This window comes from Bubalus bubalis, chromosome 17 (assembly GCF_019923935.1).
Source record: "Bubalus bubalis isolate 160015118507 breed Murrah chromosome 17, NDDB_SH_1, whole genome shotgun sequence".
NCBI classification, from domain to species: domain Eukaryota; kingdom Metazoa; phylum Chordata; class Mammalia; order Artiodactyla; family Bovidae; genus Bubalus; species Bubalus bubalis.
Window position 1 is genome coordinate 7,111,559 of NC_059173.1, and position 21,643 is coordinate 7,133,201.

Sequence of the window (21,643 nt, forward strand, 5' to 3'; positions counted from 1 at the left end):
ATGATGGACCTGTCTTCCCCACGAGGACAAGCAGCTCACAAAGGCAGGTTGATCTGCCCGCCTTCGCACACGGGACCCTCCATCATTATCTCCGACAGGAGCAACCAGGTGAACTGAGGCTGAGTGAAGTGCAAGTGCAAGTCCCTCAGTCGCGTCGGACCCTGTGACCCCGTGGACTACGCAGCCCACGGAATTCTCCAGGCCAGAACACTGAGGGGACCGGGCGCAAATGACGGGGTTGCAGCTGCAGGCCCCTCCACAAGATGGCGCCGAGAGGGTCCCCTCACTACGACCGTGGTCTTGACAATAAACAGACCGTTTCTACACTCCACAGGGTGTAGAAACGAATAAAAGTAGAACGGAGGCTTAGTTTCCCAGTTCATGCGGATGTCTGGGACTCCCGAGGGTCCAGCCTGGGCTTCAGAGCACAGAGGGCCCAGCCATGTGGGTTTCACCCCAGCTCCTCCAGCTCCGAGCCTGAGTCTGGAGCTGGCCCAGCTTCCCATCCGTTAATAGGGCTAGTCTTGGCCCCCGTCCTCTCATGGACCTGAGGACTGGCTGAGATGACACGCAAAGCTGGGTAAAGGAGAGCCTGACAGACCTGACACCATCCGATACGTTCTCTCCCACTGTCACTGTCTCTTGTGCTCCCGTTGCTGTTTGTATCCGTTCTCTTCCCCTCTAAGGAGGGGGCACCATGTGGTCCCCAAGGCTCCCCGATGCTCTGACACCCCAGCAGCCATGTCTGCAGGATGCCGCTCAGACAGGCTTGCAGGGGCTCAGGGGCTCTGCTCCCGAGATGCAGAGGACCCTGGCCTGGCCCCGCCCCGCCCCTGGGGCCCCCTCACCTTGCCAGCAGAGGGCGCCATGAGCCCTTGGGGCTGGAGGAAGATCAGGTCGGGCCCAGCGTGGGTGTGATGTAGCTGAGCCTGGTAGCGCTGCAGAAGCGTGTTCAGGACACTGGACTCGTTGACACTGACCAGGGAGGCCAGGTCCTCAGCCTGGTCCAGCTCCGGGGGGTTGGCCTGCGAACCATCACACAGAGAGTCCTCTGGCCTCCTGGGCCCCCACACCACCACGACCACCACCACGCCCACCTCCGCCCCCTGGCCCCACACACGGCCCCGGTGACCCGGTTCCTGGGCAGCAGTGCACTGAGGACTCCGCAGAGAGCGACAAAACCTACAGATGAAACAGCGGCATCGCTTCTCCTGCGCTCTGTGCAACTGGCAGCTGCCCCTCCCTACACTGCGCTCAGGGCACCAGGAGGGGAGGCACTCTGAGGACACGCAGCAAGATTCACGTGCCTTCTGTCTCTCAGACACAGAAAGGCGGGTGTGCTCGGAGGACGTGTCCTCTGCTGCTTCTCTCCCTTCTGCGTCTTGTCGGGGAGCTCTGCGTGTGCTCAGGGATGCTTAGGACGAAGGCCAATGCCCTGATTGCCCCATTTCTCTGACAGCCTGACACACACTCAACAGTTGGAAATACTACACCTAGACCCTTCTAGAAGCAAGGAATGACTGCAGCCTCTCCTTGGGGCATCCATTTGAAAAGCTTCCTAGCACTTTTCTGGCTCCAGGGAGTTTCCTGGGCCTACTGCTCTGTGGTCGTTCGTCAAGTTTTTTTCCTGAGGACACTGGCCCTCTGCAAACTCCCAGCACTGGTGGGAGGAGCGGGCCTGAGGTGTGCAGAGGAGGAGAGAGGGGTGAAGGTGAACAAGGCCAAGGAGAACTCCTGGAAGAAGCTCCTGCTCAGGCAGTAGATGTGAAGGGTGGAAAGCATCAGGACAAGACCTTTTACTTCTTTCATTAGAGTCTGACTTATTCTCACACAGATTCATGGTACAGTGCAAAAATTATGCAAAACAACCAAAAAAGAAGAACCAAACTAAAGGCTGATACCCAAAAAGCAGGCCACTGGAACCTATGCCATGGCTAACCACAAGCTGCAAATTTGGCTCTGAGTCTCCTGGCAGCCAGGGTGAAGAAGGAAGCATACCAAAGTCCATACAAAGGAAAACAATCACTTTCTCCAGCAGAATTCCCAGGCCCAAGATCTGACAAACCTCTCTCTTAACGTGTCCTCATAAAGGGGACACCATGGGACAGAGCTATGAAACCCCGTAACAAGACACCCCTAGCAGAGCAGTGAGTTCAACAGTGAACTTCCCTACAGTCCCCCCAGGGCGCCGAGGGGAAGCATTCAGTGCAGTCATGCCCGAGGAACTCTCTCGCAGTGGGGAAAGTGGGGTGGAGCAGGCAGGGCAGGCCGGGGGCTCACCCGGTGAAGGTGCTCCTCGTCCACCTCGGTGATGCTACCGTCGGCATCGATGCACAGTCGCACCCTTCCTGCCGGCAGGTCTGCAGTTCCCTCGTCTGGCTTCAGCACCGTTGCTGGAAGACACCCCAGGGGTGGAGGGGTACAGCAAGGGGGGTTGGGGAGAGCAGGGAAAGAGGGGAAGAAAGAAGATGGAGGTGGGACAGGTGGAGGGGAAAGGAAAAAAGATGAGAAGAGAGAGGGCCTGGGACACAGGGGAAATGGGCGTCATCCTCTTCCTTGGGGGCCTATTTACAGGGAGGGTGGTGAATTGTGACCCCAAACCCATGGAGATTTGGGTCTGACAGGCTGGGTCTGATTCATCTGGGGCTTCTATCAGCTGGCACAGGCACAGAGTTGGCAGCCAGACGGCTGGGCGCACTGTCCACTGCATACCTCGACTCGGGACAGCAAATAATGGCATATGGGCTGCCACTCCTCCCGCAAGAGCCCTCCAGACATCACTAACCAATCACTCCTCCCAGCCGTGTTCTGAACAGACTCAGAATCACTTCTCCGTAGAGTCTGGTCACCAGCCACAAGTAATCAACAAAGGTGGATTCACGAGATGGGATCCACCTGCACTAGGCTCCAGACACAACGCTGCAGAAGCCAAACAATGCTTGTTGCTTTCATGAATTAGCTCAATAATTAATTACCAAGGCACAAACGCCTTTGAAAATAGCACCCAACAGACTATCTGCTGAGAGTGAAATGACGCCCAACTAGTTCCACTCCAAAGCCATGTCTCCGCACCCTAGTCCTGGCTGCCCTGACCCCTCCCTTCCCCTCAGTCCCCAAATTGTGATCAGGACCTGGCACATACAGCGACCAGCACTGCGGGGTTGAGAGGGAGACTCAGACCCCAGATGTGCTAACACCCCTAATTACCAAGAGTGAATCCATCCTTCTGAACCAGCCAGACCTTCTCTGCCTCATACCATCTGTCTTCAGGAGCCTGGGGGCAAAGGTCACATAAATTAGCGCAAGGGGATGCACCCTCCCCGGCCCCCGTGCGAGGAGCAGACCTCTTACATGGGCATTTCTCATAGTATGTCTGGGACCAGCTAAATCAGAATCCCCTGGTGCAAGTGGGGGTGCTTATTTAAATGCAGAGGCCACGGCCCCACCCTAGCTTTCGTAAAGGGAAGCTCGAAGGTGGGGCCTGGGAATCTGCATTTTAAGCAATCTGCCATTTACACAGCTCAAAGAACTATCTTGGGACCTTGTAAGCTCAGTGGCAAGGGGACACCTCTCATGGTTGGGACACTGCCTCACTCTGTGGAGAATCTCACCTCTGGACAGGTCAGATTCCCCTGTGGGGCCTCCCGACCCCTGTGTGTCGAGGGGGACGTGCCTGGTCCCTCCTCTGGGCTGGCCACCCCTCCACTCCTGTCCATCTCTGGTCCCCGCCTTGTCCACCCCCACGGACAAGCCTTTCCCATCCCCCTTCTCTGGCCTGCGCCTCCCCGCCCCCCTGCAGTCCCCTCACCTGCCCCGAGACTCCGCTCTGGCCTCCTCTGCTCCCCTCCTGGCTCTCCGTCAGCCTCTGAGACTTCTCCTCGTGGCCGTCCAGAGCAGGCTGCCCAGGTCCTCCCAGCTCCAGCTCCAGGCACCCGGCTCTGGGGCGGGGCTCCTCTGCTTTCTGTCCTCTGCTCTCAGGCTGGTCCTCCTTACCAGCTGTTTTCGGGGTATCCCCACGTGCATCCACCTCCTTCGGGGCTTTATCATCCTTCTCTGCCTTACCCCCGGCTTTACCCGCCTCTCCAGAGGTGCTTTGAGGTGGCCTCATCTTTTCCATCTTGCCCTGGGGCTCCCCTGCCTTCCCAGTCCTGCTCTGAGGCTCACCTGCCTTGTCCATGGCTCTGGGAGCCTCCCCCGCCTTCCCTGGCACTTTGCCAGTCTTCTCTGCCTTGGTCTGAGGTTCCTCCGTCTTGTCTGCCTTACTCAGGAGCGCACCTTCTTTGTCCTTCTTACGCTGGGGACTGTCCCACTTGCCCCTTCTGCCCAGGGAACCTCCCCACCTTCTCACCGGGGCTTGGGCCCCAGCCCACTTCCCTTCACCTGCTACATCCTTGGAGAGACCCCCCTTTGCCCCCTTGTTTGGGGGATCCCCTGCCCCCTTCTCCGCTGTCCCTGGTTGACCCCCATCACCCAGCCCCTCTTTGCCCTGGAGCTCTGCCTTTTTCACCTTGTTGGTCTGGGGGGCCTCGCCCCCTTTTCCCACTGTGCCTTGATCCTGCTCCCCTTTCGTCGGCAGCACAGTTCCTGGGTCCCCAAGGCCCCCAGTCTGCGTCTTCTCAGCCTTCGGAGGTGCATCTGTGGTGCTGGCCTGGGGGCCACGAGGAGTCCCTGGGGTGTCCCCCTTTTTTCCCCCTCCAGGATCCGTGGCTGGGGGTGGGGTCTTGGAAGTGGGGGCATCGCGGGGCTGGGTCCTCTGCTCTGGCTTGGCTGAGTCCGGGTCCAGCTTGGCCACCATCAACAACACGTCACCCCTCCTCACCCCTCTCTTGAAGGGCAGGCTTTTTTTGGCAGGTGTCCCACTGGGGCCTGATTCTTGGGGCTTCTCGCCATTGATGGTCATCAGCACAGGGTCCATGGTCCCGGCCTCCTCACCCTTCCTGCCCAGAACGTCTGTGCTCAGAGGAGAGCCTGACTGGGCGTTCTGGCTCCCAGGCTTGGTGCCAGTGCTGGGCTGGCCAGCAGAAACCTCTGGGATCTAGAAGAGACACCACAACTGTTCTCAGCTGCGTGCTGACCAGACAGCTTTGTCATTCACTCATTCATTCATTCACTTCTTTATCACCCAGCCATTCATTCCCTCACATACCCTCAAGCACCTAGGGGCAATGAACCAAACCTCACAATCCTACATCCTAGACCTTGGCTCAGAACTTGAAGGCCCAGTGCCATTATGAAAGGAAAGTGGACTTTGGAGCCCAACAGACCCAAATTCACTCCAAACTCTGCCACTAGCTAGCTGTGTGGCCTTGGGTAAATTCCTTTCCCTCTCTGAGCCAGTTTCCTTACCAATAAAATGAGAACCAGAATGGCCTCTCAGGGTGGGCGGGCGGCTTCACGGTAACACGTGGAAGCTGAGCCCAGCGCCTGGCACGCCCTCAGCAACAGGAGCCACTGCTGCTGCTGTCCCAGATGCTGGGGCCACTGCTCTATCATTCACACCCGATTCTTCCACTGGGCCAGGGAGCGACGGGAAAGGACGTGGAGCCTGTCATCAGAGGACCTGTCCTAGTCTTGGCTCTGAAGCTCTCCAGCTGAGTGACCTTGGATGACATCACCTATCGCCTCTGAGAACTGGTTTCCTCTCAGTGCAGGCAGATACCACGTGACCCTCCAGATTTTCTGCATGCCAAGATGTGGAAATTTCAGAGAACTGAACGAAACGAGCTGCTGCTACTGGTCCTTCTGCACCAGGTGAGGGTCCTGCTTTGGCCCCAAGGTCCTCCACTCTTGGTTGGCCGAGACACCTGGGTACCCGACACCCAGGGGTCTCCACTACCTGTTCCTCCCCTACATCTTTCTACTGCCCAGTGACACCAGCCCTGCCCATCCCACCAACCTCTAGCCAGCCTGGCTGTGACCAGAACAGCTCCAGGGCCAGCGTGGCCTCTGCAGGAGGACCTGGCAGGGGCAGTTCTACCCTGAGGCCTGGCCACACACCTGCCCTGGTCTGTGTTCTGCCACCTTGGACCCTGCTAGAGCCAGCCTCCCACACACCTGCGCTTGGGAATCTGGGCCTCTCACCCTCCTTGTGCACCCAAACCCGGCCCAGGATTGTGCTGAGTCCACCTGCACACCCGAGTCTCCTCTCCCAAACCCAGATCTACTCTCTCGCACCTGGGCACTGCCACAGCCACTGAGCTGGTACCCCATCAGTTTGCTGCCAGTCATTTAAAACCTGGTTAAAGATTTTAGCAGTTGCCCAGTCTCCAGGAAAGCCATTCAACACAGCCATCTGCCATTCGAAGCTGTTGAAGAGGAACTCCCCACCCCTCTGCCGTCTGGTCTCACCGTCCCTGCTTGCCTGCACATTTCAGCCACACCTGACACTGCCCAGCTTCTATGCTTTTGTTCACATTGGGCCTGCTGCCTGGAACACCCCTGCCCGTCTCCACTCATCCATGCGCAACTCATCCTTCTATACCCAGCTCAAATGCCCCCTCCTCAGCAAGCCTGTGCCTGAAGACCTGGGTCAGAAAAACGGCCTCATGGACCCTGAAGCCGCAGAGCTCTGTGTGCTCAGGCAAGTTTGCAGCAGGACCACATTCTGCATCCCGTTCTAGCTCTGACTGGTGTCACCTCCAGAGCAGTCTCAGTCCTCATCTTTGTAAAATGACAACAGTAATACACGTAACAATAATGACCAGTGTTACCATCAACCTTGAGGAGGACCCTACATGGCCATCCTGCAATATCTGACTTACCCAGTAGAGAAGCCAGTGAAGCAGGTTCTGAACTTCTCCCCATTCCACAGATAAGGGAGCAAACTCAAAGATGTTAGGTGGCCCGAGAGACAAACCCGGAACAAAAAGTCACACAGGCCTCTCAGTGTAAAGACAGTGCCCTTGACTGCTGAGCCTTAACAACCTTGCTTGTCTTTCTGGGACTCGCTGGAGTCTCCTGGGAGCTTTTAAAAAACATTCTGACCCTTTGGTTCCAATCCCAGAGGATCTGATGCAGCTGGTCTGGGTGGTGGGCCCCTAGGAGACTGCAATATGCAACAGGAGGCTGAGACCCCATGGCCTGGTGGCTCAGTCTGACCTTCTGGGGCCAAGCAGGTCACCATCTTGGAAAGGGATTGGCTGTACCTGGCAAATCTCAGCACTGTCTGCACTGTTTTGAAAAGTGAGTCAGTACTTTATTTTTAAAACCAAACCCCCACAGAGGAGACAGTAATGCAGGGATGCACCTAACAAGATAACCCATCCCAGCCTCCTCCCCTCCATGCTGTGCATTCCCCTCCTGTGAATTTTCTTGGTCACCGAGGCCCTCAGATCCCACCTGCAGCCTCCTAGTCTAAGGGGGAAGCAACGCATCTAGAATCATGGGGGCCAAAAGGAAGCTCACAGCACAACCATTTTACAGATGGGCAAACTAAAGCTGAGAGAGTGGATGGGATCCAGCCTGGAGCACAAAGAGTGGTGGAGCTAGAGCTAGAACCCGGGTCTCTGACATTTGTTCTCTTCCTGTTGGATAGTATTGCTGTCTCTCCCTGCCCCTCAATGACTGGGTGGCCTTAGGAAAACCAAGTCACCTCCCAGAGCCTTATTTCCATTCCTGCAGAATGGTGATGGAGGCTAATGACTCCCTGCAAGGACTCTATGAGGACCAAATAAAACCAGCAGTGCTGGGTGAGGGGAGAGGGGCCCGAGTTACTTAGTGACAGAGCAGGAAAATTAAACTGGCAGGAGCAAGCTGGGGCCTGCTGCCTCACAGGAACACGTCCTGCCCTCCTCCAGGCCCAGGGATGTCTTGGCCCACGGTCCAGACACCTGTTGTGGTCTGAGGCCTGTCTATCCTGCTCAGAGGCACCTTCCACACCCTGCAGTGACAGCCTGTCCCTATTCTCTGCTCAGCTCTGCTTCTTAACCTGCACACAGCAACGCTCACACAGCTTACAGGCTCCTGGAACCCTTTCTTCGCCAGGCCACTGTGGCTGCCACACCAGCCATCTCACTCCCCAGACTGGCCCTTTCCCAGGCAGCTTGCCAGAGCAGAAGACACATGGCCTCTGGCTCTGTCTGCCCCCATGTGGCCTCATGACCTTGAGCAAGTAAGTGCTTTAGCCTCTCTGAACCTCAGTTGCCACCTCTGATAAGTGGATATAATCCCATCTACCCCTTTGTACAGGGTATCAGGCGAGCCCCTGAGCAGTGAGTCCTGTCGAGTGAGAAACGGAACACAGTGACCCTCATTATGACCATTAACAGCAGCCTGTGGGGGGTTGACTTTGGCCCCCACTTACTTACGCCTGGTCAGGCAGGTGTGGGAACAGTCTCTCTACCCTGACACCTTCCCCCACGAGGATGTGGCAGGGATATTTCAGCAGTTCAGTGGCTACAGGACTTCCCTGACGCAGCACAGTCACTGGGGTTGGACAGGGGCAGGCACATGAGGGACCAGCCCGGCAAGCAACAGCTGAAGGGTGTGGGAGGCAGAGCCAGGCTGCCGGTTGGGCTCAAGCCAACTCCAGGCTCTGAGGCCACCAGATCGCTCGGCCCCGTCACCGAAGCATCCATTCCACCTCAAGAGGGCACAGCAGAGATGCAAGGAGAGGTCCTTCCTGCTAACACTGTGAGGTGCTCCAGGTGCACTGCGACCCAAGCCTGCGTCCCTGGTGCCAGCTTCACCATCCTGCCAGGGTTTCCTGGCCCAAAGAGCTGGGGGAGGACGGAGGTGGCCCTGAACACCAACTGGGATCAATCTGCAAGTCCTTAAAGCACAGGGACTGCACCTCGTCCACTCACTGCTTCCATCTAGCAGCGCTGTTCAGATCAAGTGGACACCAACCAGTCAGAAGGGAGGCCATCCGAAGCAGGGTCCTGAGGCCCCTCCTGTGCCAAGCAGTAACCCTTTGATTACTGGCTTGTGGTGATTCTGACGGACTTGGGAATGGGACCCAGGTAAGCATGGCCACTGGAAGGCGCCTGGGGGACTTGGGCCCATGGCCATTTACCACCTGGGATGGAAGGGTTTCGGTATGTTAACGACCAATACAGCAATAACTGGTGAACACCAGCGGAACATCTTTCCTGCTTAACTGAAAGCAAACTATACATCCGTAGCTAATATTTAGTTTTCCCTTTCTGCAAAAGTAGTGGTCAGTGATTCCCATCATACCTTAACTGATACCATTCATTCATTCACTCAACAAAAATTTTTGAGCGTTCACCATGGGCCAAGTTCTATGAGAGCTGCTCAAGATACAGAGTTGAATGAGATAGTTGTTGCTCTTAAGGAATTCCTAGTTGATCAAGTCACATGATCAAGTAATTACTCTGCTGACCAAAATTAAGACAGGCATAGAGGGTGAAGTGGAAATCAGAAGGAGGAAGGTAATGGGAGAGCTTTCTAGAGATGTACTATGTAAGCTGGGTTTTGACAAATGTATAGGAGTTCAACAGATTATGTTAAAGCTAGGACACTCCTCAATGAGGAGACTGCAGGAACAAAGGCTGGCAAGTGACTCAAGAGTAGGCTCACGGGACAGGAAGGTGGGTGCTGACAGTCACCTGCTCCTTTTCCAGTGGGGCCACTTACCTCTCGTTCCGGAGAGGCAAGAGCTGCCTCTTTCCTCAGTCTAGCTTCCTTGGACTCTTTCTCAGTCTCTCGGACCAGCTGCCTAATGAAGCCCCCTGGGATGACAGAGAAAAGGGGAGGAGGCGAGGATGGTGGAGGGCTCTTGTCCTCTTCCCGAATCTGTTTGGCAGAAGCAAGGAATGAGAAAGCTCAGTGAATGAACCAGTAGGGGCAAGCTGTCCTTTAAGAGTCTTGGACGCAGCTGGGGAGGGGGCCAAGCGGGCACCAAGTCCATGTATGAGAGGCCACAGCGAAGCTGGCAAAGCCCTGGGAAACCTCAGGACAACAGATGAAAATGGAACGCTCAACCTTGAGGCTGCTCCAGGCAGTGCCATTTCCGCCTGGATCCAGTGTCCTCATAGTATGGATTGGCACAGTGGAACCCACTGGTACCCATCCTTGGTGTGGGACAGCCCCATCTCTGGGAAGACCCGCTTCAAAAGGAGCTTTTCCAGTTTCCAGAAGGGGACAGGTCACAGGGAACCATCCACACTCTCTGGTCCCATCTCAGCTTGTGGTAAATAGATTAAATAATTCACCCCCTTAATCACTTTCTATGCCAGGAGCGTGGTGAGGGAGGGCAGGGCTGGAAGCCATGGTTCATCTAAGGATCCAGCCCTATGGCTATAGCCCACTCCACTGACCCCATGCCCTGACTTCTTGACGGTCCTGGGCAGCCAGAGACTCCCCAGCACTGGGCTGGAAAGCCTGCATTTTACCCCAGAAACACGGTCCAAGCCAGAGCTGGGTGGACTTGGATTGCAGCTGAGACTTGCCACCTTGGAGATGGAGACCTGGGACTGGATGTAATCCACAGGGGTTTGTCTTTATCCAGCATCACTGTGACTGCTCATGAGTTTAAAGGAAAAAGAAAAAAAAAAAAACCTCCAAGCATTCTATGCATTCTATGGCAGAGCTACATACTGGTTTAAAATAAGCTCCTTATCAAGATCCTCCCTGAGAGGCTGGCAAAGACTTGACATCCACAGCCCCATTGATAAAGAGGAACCTAAAGGAGACAGGAAACACCAAGAGACAGAACAGAGGCCCAGAGATAAGGCAGGCCTCTCCCAGGAGGAGAGAAGCGGGGACATGGGAGGCTGGGCTCACATTTCCTCTGTACCTCTCCACATGGACCGAAATCTGCACTGTGAGGTTGAAAGGCACGCTCTAGGGCAGGTGTCATTCCGCTCCCTCCAGCATCAGTCTATGCCACGTCAGATCAGCAAGGGGCAGAGGCAGCCAGGAGACACTTCTCAACCACCCCACCCTTCAGCCTCCAATTCATCAAATCAGTGCACAAGGGTGGGGGTGAGGAACAGGGGAGGTAACAGGCATAAAAGAAAGAGGCAGCCCTTTATGGATTCTTACAACAAATACAACTGAGAAAAGAGCCATCAACGGGAAGAAGAGCTTGTTTCCAGTTTTCCATGGGTGACAGAAGGCAGGGACCTCAGAAACCTATCCCCATGGCATAAGGCTGGCAGCCGGCAGCCCTGCCTCTGGTGCCCTGCTTCCCCACCCACACTGTCCCACACAAAGCCCCGTGCTCATCAGAGCTGCCATGAGGACGGTGCCGGGACAGCTGGTCTACCTTCATTCCCCTGCCGTCACCTCCTGAGGGACAGAGACCAGCAGCCATGGGAGGAGTCAAGGGCATGGTCACTAATGCCTGGCTAGACTGGAGATGCCATGGCTAACTGAGGCGGAAGATGGAAGGGAGCCTGGACATGCGCCAGGGGAGCTCTGGATGTCAGAACCTCTGCCTGAGGTGGGAGGGGGTAGCCTGAGACAGCAGGGCTAGGACGCGTCCTTGGAGGGTCTGGCTGGCCCCTGAGGCTGCGGCCCGAGCCCTGAGTGCTACTTTCCTTCTGCTCCCACAGGGCGAGGCGTGATGAGATGGCCATGCTGAGGCAGTGCCAGGACCGTGAGGTGAGATGAGATGAGATGAGATGGAGCTCTCTGCCAGGCAGCACGGAATGCAGCTTTATGGACACAGGCAGCGCATGAGGTGATGCACAGAAACTGACCCATGGAGACACAGTAGGGAGAGAAGAGAGACAGGTTAGCTCGTGGGTACCACCCAGACCCACCCCCTCCGATGCCAGGGACCAGGCCAGGCACAACTCACTGTCATGTACATCTGGGAGGAATATGGTCAGCAGAGAGCTGCTGGCTATGGAGTGGACAGTGCCGTGAAATTCTTGCCAACCCTGACCACACACTTTTAACTTTCTCTTGACGTATACAGCCAGAAAAGTATGTACTTGTAAATGTATAGCTCAGTGGCTCTCACATAAAGAACACAACAATAGAACCAGCACTGTGACCAGATCAAAACTATTAAACTTTCAAAATAAAAACATGGTGTTATTTTAAAATATATTAAATTTCAACTTAAAATATTAAAAATAAATTAAAATTATAAAATAAAACTAATTTTGATTAAAATTCTTTAAAAGTACATTTTAATTTAATTTGAAATATTCTTTTATGTATGACTATAGTATAAAGCTCCAATACTTTGGCTACCTGATGTGAAAAGCCAACTCACTGGCAAAGACTGAGGGCAGGAGGACAAGGGGGCAACAGAGGATGAGATGGTTGGATGGCATCACTGACTCCATGGACATGAGTTTGAGCAAACTCAGGGAGACCGTGAAGAACAGGGAAGCCTGGCGTGCTGCAGTCCATGGGGGTCAGAGTCAGACAGGACTTAGAGACTGAACAACAACACGGTATATAAATATTATCTAGATATATAAATATTATAAATAAAATAACAAACATGCAAATCTAATCAACAGCAATGGAGGTGAGAGGAGTTGTTAGGGTTCAGCTGGGACGAAGCACAAGGGGAACTTTCTAGGAAAATAGAAATGTCATATCTTGACATGAGCTGTGAAATGTGAAGTTAAATGGAGTCACTCATGTCAAGGGGTTTTACAACAGAGCTGGCAGGCCATTAAGGAGGTGGACCTCATACACGTCCTCCCCAACTGCAACCACAAAACTTCGGAACTGGTGCAAATGGCAGGTATTACAAGGACTCGGCAAGAATCCCTGAGGTTTGTCTCAGAGAGGAACTCTGACTTCCCTCAGTAACAGCCTCAGTGCTCAGTCACCTTAAGGAAGGCCAGCTCTGGCCTCCAACATCAATTACAGTTCTTTGTAATGCAAACCTCCCCTAAGCCTTTAAAAGTCCCTGAATTTTACTCCCCAGCAGGACACTGCTTTGCAATCAGAATCTGTGTATCTCAAAATGCAATTCTTTACTACCAAATAAACTTTTTTGATGATGATTGTTTCCTCTAGGTTTACTCAGGTGACAGAGTGCTGGTCACACTAGCATATCACGTGTGAGAATCCCCTCAGCTGTACAACCAGGAATACTTTACTGTATAAAATCGTATCAATTAGAAAACAGAACATTACCAACTCACGACAATCCCTCCTACCCCCTTCTAGTAACTATTCCACACTCTCCAGATTTCTGAAATCACAGAAGAGTGTGCGTTTCTTTTGTGAGTGGGTAATTGGTCATATAATTTGACCATGAAAATGAGGAAAGCGCAGGAAACCTTGGCTATTTAACTGACTGAGAGCTTTGAGGAAAAGATTCAGCATTTTTAGCATCATTTTCAAAACCTTAACAAACATACACAACTTTTGACCTAGAAAGTCCTCTTTTGGAAAACAAATTGAGGAAGTGATCCTCAACCAGAAAAACATCATCACTGTGTTGCTTGTAGGACTAAAAATCCTAAACGTGAGCATTACTCAGTTGTGTCCAACTCTTTGGGACCCCATGGACTATACGGTCCATGGAATTCTCCAGGCAAGAATACTGGAATGGGTAGCCTTTCCCTTCTCCAGGGGATCTTTCCAACCCAGGGATTGAACTCAGCTTTTCCCTATTTTAGGTGGATTCTTCACCAGCTGAGCCACAAGGTAAGCCCAAGAATACTGGAGTGGGTAGCCTATCCCGTCCCTAGCGGATCTTCCCAACCCAGGAATCAAACCAGGGTCTCCTGCATTGCAGGTGGATTCTTTACCAACTGAGCCTCCAGTAACTGGAGAAGCCAAATCAATTAGCACACATCTGAGTTGAAGGAATAGTATGAATTCCTGAAAAGGATGCTTAAGAACATTTTATTAATAAAACAATTTTATCCATTTCATTGTCAGGCTTCTAGAAGGACAGCATCAATAAGAACCTACTGAAGAGAATTTAATGGTTTATTTATTTCCATAGTATAAACAGAAATGTCCGGGGGAAATGTAAATCAGCAAACCCAAAGTGGAAAGAACCTGTCAGCCTCGGATCCAGGTGTCAGTAATAAAAAATTAAACTGTTAAAAATAAAAACCACTTCACCGAGGCATCACTTCTATGCCTGCCATAAGCTTCATTCATTGTAAGTGCACACTTAGATGCTTTCTGATAAACTTTGCAACCCTGGGCGATTTGACCAGAATCGCCCCCTAAAGCCCCTTCATGCCTATGTGCAGTCTCTAGCTGTCCCCACCCTCGGCTCCAGACTTCTGATAGAGATGGAATCCTAGAGAATGCAGTATTTTACATGTGGCTTCTTGCATTTTGCATGTTTTTAAGGTTTTTCTGCATTGTTGTGTACATCAGCATTCCATCTTTTATGGATAAACCACATCCTGTTTATCCATTCACCAGCTGATGGGCATTTGGGCTGTTTTCACTTTGGGGCAAGATGAATTACGCTGCTCTGAGTAGGCCTGTTAAGTCTTAGTGCCCATGTGTTTCCACTTCTCTTCGGGAGATTCCTAGGCGGCAGCACTACTGGGCTGTCTGCTAACTTTACGTTTGACTTTTTAAGCAGCGCAACTGTTTCCCCATCCTGCCTGCAGTGTCTCAAGCTCCACCGGGGAACATCTGCAGTGACACTGAATGGTGCTGGTGTTGGCTTGTAAAGTTGGCGGACGGCACTATGGGGCATGCGCGTAGTACACTCCAAAACCGGCAAGTAACAAAGCACTCCACACAAAAGGAAGAGCCCTTCCACATGCCCAGGTTCTGCAACTGAAAATTCCACCAAGTGTGGATTAAAAAAACTGGGGGTGGGGAGGGGGGATGGTAAAAATATCCAGAACGTTCCAAAAAGCAAATGTTGAATTTGCTGTGCCCTGACAACTATTTACACTGTATTCACATTTACATTGTATTTATATAGCATTTACATCGTGTTTATAACTGCTGATAGCATCCGCACTGCATTCGATATTATTAGCAATCTTGAAGGAGAAGGCAACGGCACCCCACTCCAGCACTCTTGCCTGGAAATTCCCATGGACGGAGGAGCCTGGTGGGCTGCAGTCCATGGGGTCGCTAAGAGTCGGACACGACTGAGCGACTTCCCTTTCACTTTTCACTGTCATGCATTGGAGAAGGTAATGGCAACCCACTCCAGTGTTCCTGCCTGGAGAATCCCAGGGACGGGGGAGCCTGGTGGGCTGCCGTCTATGGGGTCGCACAGAGTCAGACACGACTGAAGCGACTTTGCAGCAGCAGCCATCTTGAGATGGTTAAAAGTATACGAGAAAAACTGTGCTGGGTTATACGTAAATATTAAGGTAACTATTACTCCTTTTTATATAAGGGACTTGGGCCTCCACGGATTTTGGTATTTGTGGAGGTTCCTACAACCAAACCCCTGGGGATACCCAGATCTTAAACGATACGCCAAAATCTTAGTGAAGGGGGTCAGGAGGGGAGGACAAGGCCTCTTTCCTCCCCCTTCAACTTTTCTCACTTCTAGCTATGAGTAGGGTCCCTCGCTGCCCGCTCCTGGAAAAGACCCCAGCCCCCCATCTCCGACTGTTAGTTACCATGGTTCACGAGTTTTCAATGGCCCCTTTGGCCTGTCAGTAGCTGTTGTCCGTAACTTGTCCGTAAGAAAACAGCCTGAACAGCATTCCAAGCAATCTCTCCTCACACAGGGAGAGCAGCACATCCGGGGAGTTGATGAGACGGATCCCGCGAGACCCCGCTGAGGAGAACCCATCTCGCGAGACCCCACCGTAGCCCTTGCTTTAAAACCCCGTGCGAGAGGACGTCAACTCCGATCATCTCGCGAGAGCACACTGTGGCCCTAGCTTTCCAGGTGCGTAGCGTGGGGTGACGTCACGCCCACTCCCACCGTCTCGTGAGATCCCATCGTGGCTCTCGTTTACCGACCCCGCGGGAGGTGATGTCAAGCGAATTTCATCATCTCGCGAGAGCCTACTGGGGCCCTCGCTTTCCATCTCTTCAGTGGGTTGCTGTCACGTGATAGATTGAAATCAGCGCAGGGAGTGTTTACACTATAGAAACTAGGAAAAATCATAAATCGCGGCTTTTACTCCTGGAGCCAGTCCGTTAAACACTGTCAGCACAGCACTGGCGGACACCGTAGCGCTCCTGCAGGGCCTGGCAAGGGTGAAATCACAAGAGCCAAAGACTGAACAAGGGATATTTCAGCTCTGATGAGGTCAGGTGCCCACGGGAGACCCTGAAAACTCCTTCAAGTGCAACAGCCAAGTCTTTGCATAAGAAAAAGACCCCATAGCGTGGGCTCTCCCACTTGCAAAGGCACATGACGTTGAGCTGGAGATTAAGCGGGAGGCCAGATCCCTGGGGTCGAGAGGGGCGAGGGGTGAGAAGAGGACAAAAGACCCTCCTCCCGATTCATTGCCTTAGGAGACACTGGAGCGTCCAGGAGTGACTCACAGCCGTAATCCGCTCAGCTACAGGCCTGGGCAGCTGGAGCCCAGGTTATGAATAGGCCTGACCTGAGGTGGCTGCCCTGGTCACTGCCCTGCCCCGACTCCCAACACTTCCCATCCGGCCCGCCAGGTCAGTGGCTGCCTCCCAAGAATAGCCCTCGGCTTCAAGGCTCCAGGGGGAATCCTGGCTGATGATCTGGGCTGTCCTCAACCCAGCCGTGGGCGGGCCCAGAGGGCTGTAGCACATGGGGGCAAGGAGAGGGCTCAGTCTCTGCCTTTACTCCTCACATCCTGCCCCTCAAAGGCACCAGGCCAGCCCCACTGACCCAGGATCAGGATCCAACCCTACTGGGGCGGCTTTGTCAAGCCTTAATTTAAGCAAGTGTTCTTATCACCGCATTCTCATCCAGGCCTGAAACTCACACCTGCCTCATCAGCTGCCGTTTTAAGCCCATGAAGAGGCCCCAGATGCTCTGAATTCATGGGATGAAGTCTCAAGTCTCCCCTTAGGGGTGAGGAGGGCTGGTGAAAGGAAAGGTCACTCCCAAAGCCAGGGATGGCTTGAAACAGTTTTCCATGTAGACATGCTGGTATGAGTGGCCTCAAGGCTTTCCCTCTCACCCCTCAAGGTCCAGCCTTGACCCAGCAGCTAATCCTCCAGTGACTTCACCTGTCTCAAAGGACAAATTCCCGAGTCTGGATGGTGACTCACACAGCCCTCAGGGTCCCCCTTGTTCCTCTACTTCAGTGACGCTGACCTGGATGCATCCTTCCACATGGGTTCCCACCTCAGGGCCTTTGCACATTCTTCTCCTTCTGCTTCACACACTTTTCCTTCCGCATGGCTCACGTCTTCTCCTCTTTCAAGTCTTTGCTCAGAGTCATCTTCTCGATGATCCTGCCTTCACCATCCTGTTTGAATGGCTCCCTGGCCCCATTCCTCCCTGTCCTGGGGCCGCTCGTCGTCTGATTTTGCTCTTTCCCCGCAGCACTTGCTCACTGTCCATCATGCTGTGTGTTTCTTGTTTAGTTTTTGACCCCTCGTGCAGAACGCGGCCCCTAAGAGGTGCACCATTTCCACCTATTATGTTCACGTATGTGGCCCCAGAGCCTAGAACATCGCCTGGCACATACTTTGCTCTCAATGCATATTTGCTGAATGACTGAATGAAGGAATGGATGGATAATTAGGAGTGTAGCTGGCAAGGGTCAGTGCAGGCCATCGCCAGCAAGTCTATGGCAGGGATTTCTGGTGTCTCCTTGTGTCGTCTGTATCTGCATCTCTTATCGTGGCCCAAGTCCATGTCCTGCTGCCGCTATCACCCTGTGGGGGCCTAGGAAGTTCTCTGAGACTCAATTTTCTCAGCCATAAAATGGGCAGAGGACAGCCACGTACCCACATGCTTAACCACCGATAACTGCTTGCAGTCATCTTTTCATCTTCGTTTGACTCCACGGTCAAAGTCAGCCTGGAGACCCCAGCCCAGGACCCAGAACCGGATGATTCACCCACATTTAGGGAGAACCTACTCTGTGCCAAGCACCGAGATAGAAACCTTACACCTAAACTGCTCTCAGCTCTCTTAAAGGCCTACTGGACCTGAAATTTAATTATCTTAAAATCCATTATGCCATTGCATCCCCAAGACAGCAACCATGTGGTTGGCATCACTCCAGTAGAGCAGAGACTCAGATAAGTTGAGGCACTTGCTTGAGTTCACCTGGCAAGAAGGTCAAGTGCTTTCCTCTCAGGATCCTGACCAATACAGCTGGGGAGGCAAGTAGCTTCGACTCATAGCCTCTGATAGATGAGTAGTTGTGTCTGGAGTGTTACTTGGGAAGGACTCTGAGCTTCCATCTGGGCTCATAGGGAAAAGGGTGATCTGATTATTAATGTCTGCCTTGGGTGTAGAATGAGAGAATGATGACTACTGCTTGCTATCTAGAGGCTAAATGGGCAAAAGTGACTCATGATTTGTACATGGTCCAGCCAGTCTCACTCAGACCTTGTGTCTGGTGGTCACAGAGCCAGGTGGGAATGAAAAGGGACCTGGTCAGCACACAGGCCCCCCTTCCCTAATCAGGTCAAGAGAACCCCACAGCCAGCAAGTGGGTGAGGATTCAGGCCACTCATAACAACCCACATCCTCCTAGAAGAGGAGAACGGGGAGGGGGATAAGTGGGAAACAAAGGTAGGGAAGTTCACAGAAGGAAAGAGAGAGTGTGAAGAGACAGGGTGGGCTAGAAGGAGGGAGGGCAAAGCAGGTGAGGCTTTGAGATGGAAAAGGATGGACAAGAGAGGACTAGCAGGGCTCGTCTTCCATAAGAGAGGCTCAGAGGCCCAGCCCTGCTCACAAGGAATTTCCTGGATGGAGGACCGATCAGTGCCCCGTTGGTCACATCCAGTGCTGGGGCACTCAGGACAAGGTGGGACACGCGGGGTCTGCTCTAACTGCTTTTTTCTTAGAGCAGACCTGCACAGCCCTCGCAGGCCAGCAAACCCACCTTCTCCGGTCCTGGGGTCTGTCAAGCAGGGAAAGGAAGGGACTCGGCTAGGACTCACAGCTCCCACGGCAGCAGAACCAGGGTCCTTATCTCCCAGTGCCCGGGGCCTGCCGCTTCTTCCCTCCTATCCAGAGAGCTGACCTCCTGGGGTGACCTCATCCTGGCCCCGGTTCTCCTCTCTGGAGCAACACATAGGGATCCACCTACGACACCCAAGGGATTGACCCCCAATTTTCTCATCAGGAGCCTTCAACCATTTCCCAGGTGAGACATTTCTCATGGCTCTCAGACCCCACAGAATACCGGTTTGGTGTTTCCTGTTGCCAGATTGAAGCGAGAGACTGGTCAGGCTTCTGCTGTGAGGCTCCCCTGACTGTTTTCAGGATTTGATTGCTCCATCATATGGCTGTCTTTCTATTCCTGCTGTGTTGCTACCTGGAGCTTTGCTGTCGAATACAGCAGCCATTAGCCACACTGCTCCTGCCATTTAGTCCCTAAGTCTTGTCTGACTCTGCAACCCCATGGGCTATAGTCCGCTACACTCCTCTGTCCATGGGATTCTCCTCCAGGCAAGAATACTGGAATGGGTTGCCATTTCCTCCTCCAGGGAATCTTCCCGACCCAGGGATCGAACCTGAGTCTTCTGCATTGGCAGGTGGGATCTTTTACCACTGAGCCATTTGGGAAGCCCCATTAGCCACATGGGGCTATTGAAATATAAATGAATGTAAATGTCAGCCTCTCAGTTGCACCAGGCACATTTCATGTGTTTGACACGTGGATAGTGGCTACCATATTGGACAGCACAGATACAGAACATGTCTATCATCAAAGAAAGTGCTGTCAGACAGAATGGGACTAGACGAGGGCTTTCAACAGGTGGTGATTGTGTCCACCCACAGGCATTTGGTGGCAATAGTGGAAAAGGACACTCCTGCCAATGCAGGAGATATAAGAGATGCAAGTTCGATCCCTGGGTCGGGAAGATCCCCTGGAGTAGGGCATGGCAACCCACTCCAGTATTCTTGCCTGGAGAATCCCATGGACAGAGGAGCCTGTTGGGCTACAGTCCATGGGGTTGTTGTAAAGAGCTGGACAGGACTGAAGAGACTTGGCATAAAAGCATTTTTGGCTGTCACAACTGGAGACAGGGTGCTAGTGGGCAGAGGCCAGGGATGCTGATAAACAGCCTACATTGCTCAGGACAGCTGCCCCCACCCCCACCACAACAAAGAATTAGTCAGTCCCAAATGTCAATAGTGCTGAGGCCAAGAAGGAGAATCATGTCAAGTGGAGAGGAGCGGTAAGAGGGGAAAAAAAAAAAAGCAAAATAATCTTGCTTCAAACAATACATACATGTGACATAGAAAGAACTGAGCAATGAGTCAACCCACTGCTGACGGAAGAACAGGAGGAAAAGTTACTCCTGGATCCGTCACCACTCAGTGGCTCTGTGGCCCCAGGCAAGTCACTAGCCCTCTCTGATTCTCAGATTTCTGGATAAAACTGGGCTAGTATCATGCCCCCTCCTAGACTGTCAACGGATTAAATGAGTTTGAACCAGCTTCGTCATCTGTGGAACAGCATTGCATAATTGGTTATCTCGGCTCACGCTGTTGATTAGACTAGACCAAACAAGTCTCTGGCAGTAAGGCGCCAAGTCCCACTTTCATTTCACTCTGAGTGACCATGGGTTGCTTAAGCCTCTAAATCTCACTTCCCGATCTGTAAAATGGGGCTGATTGCTCCTGACCAAGCTTACAGCAATACCCAGCGTGGAGACATTTAATCCTGGTGAGCAACCATCTCTCTCTCTCGACAGCTAATCCGGTTGCCCTCCATGAAACTGAAACTCAAACCCCAGCTGGTACTCAAGAAACAGCTGAAAATGCACGCAGTCTTTTATGGGCAGAGAAAAATTCCCTTGGGACCCCCAGACCTTGAACTTCCTGCCACCCTGAGCGCCAGTGCCGGCCACATTATTTGGCACCGATTCTCCAAGATCTTTTCTGTGCTGCCACAAACTGTGCTGCTAAGTCGCTTCAGTCGTGTCCGACTCTGTGCGACCCCATAGACGGCAGCCCACCAGGCTCCCCCGTCCCTGGGATTCTCCAGGCAAGAACACTGGAGTGGGTTGCCATTTCAAACTGTAGTTCCTCAAAATAATGAAGTTATCAGGGAGACACACAGTGTAGCTGAAAGGAAAATTACGGAGCTGCGTGAGTCATGGTGGGGGCAGGCGGAGGTGATTCAGATGAAGCTGACGGTGACTGGGTCCTTCAGAAAGGGTGGTGTGCGTGTGCGTGTACGTGTGTGTGTGAGAGAGAGAGCGAGCAAGTGAGAGCAGGAGTGGAAGGAGAGTGGGAATGACACCTGCCTTGACGGTACTGAGCTCTCATCCCAATGACCTTGTTTGTGTGATGAAAGTTAATTTTTGTCGAAAACTAGAACTGAGATTTAATTCTTTCCTTTGAGGTTTGGGGGATGACGGTGGAGGTTTTAGGGGTGGGGGTTATCAGGGAAGTGAAAGTGTTAGTTGCTCGGTCGTGTCTGACTCTTTGCAACCCCATGAACTGCAGCCATGCCTCTGTCCATGAAATTCTCCGGGCAAGAATACTGGAATGGGTTACCATTCCCTTCTCCAGGGGATATTCCTGACCCAGGGACCGAACCTGCATCTCCTGCATTGCAGGCAGATTCTTTACCGTCTGAGCCACCAGGGAAGCCTGTTATTGGGAAATTGGGTTATTAGTCCTACCCTGGGG

At 52.9% G+C, this 21,643-nt stretch overlaps 1 protein-coding gene across 10 annotated transcripts in view; it reads right to left on the reverse strand.

Moving 5' to 3' along the window:
- Positions 1–21,643, reverse strand: part of MYO18B (myosin XVIIIB) — a 229,256-nt gene that overhangs the window by 204,864 nt on the left and 2,749 nt on the right. For 7 of the 10 annotated variants that reach the window (XM_044930013.2, XM_025267428.3, XM_044930014.2 and 4 more), the window contains exons 1-7: positions 15,498–19,420; positions 11,505–11,661; positions 9,598–9,756; positions 3,809–5,035; positions 3,208–3,274; positions 2,281–2,393; positions 849–1,025 (exon numbers count right to left, since the gene is read on the reverse strand). In XM_044930013.2, the coding sequence (XP_044785948.2) occupies positions 849–1,025; positions 2,281–2,393; positions 3,208–3,274; positions 3,809–5,035; positions 9,598–9,756; positions 11,505–11,661; positions 15,498–15,673 (2,076 nt within the window). In that variant the 5' untranslated portion in view covers positions 15,674–19,420. Of the gene's footprint in view, positions 1–848; positions 1,026–2,280; positions 2,394–3,207; positions 3,275–3,808; positions 5,036–9,597; positions 9,757–11,504; positions 11,662–15,497; positions 19,422–21,643 lie in introns of those variants that run through there. The other 3 variants (XM_044930012.2, XM_025267427.3, XM_044930011.2) reach the window with 3 other exon arrangements.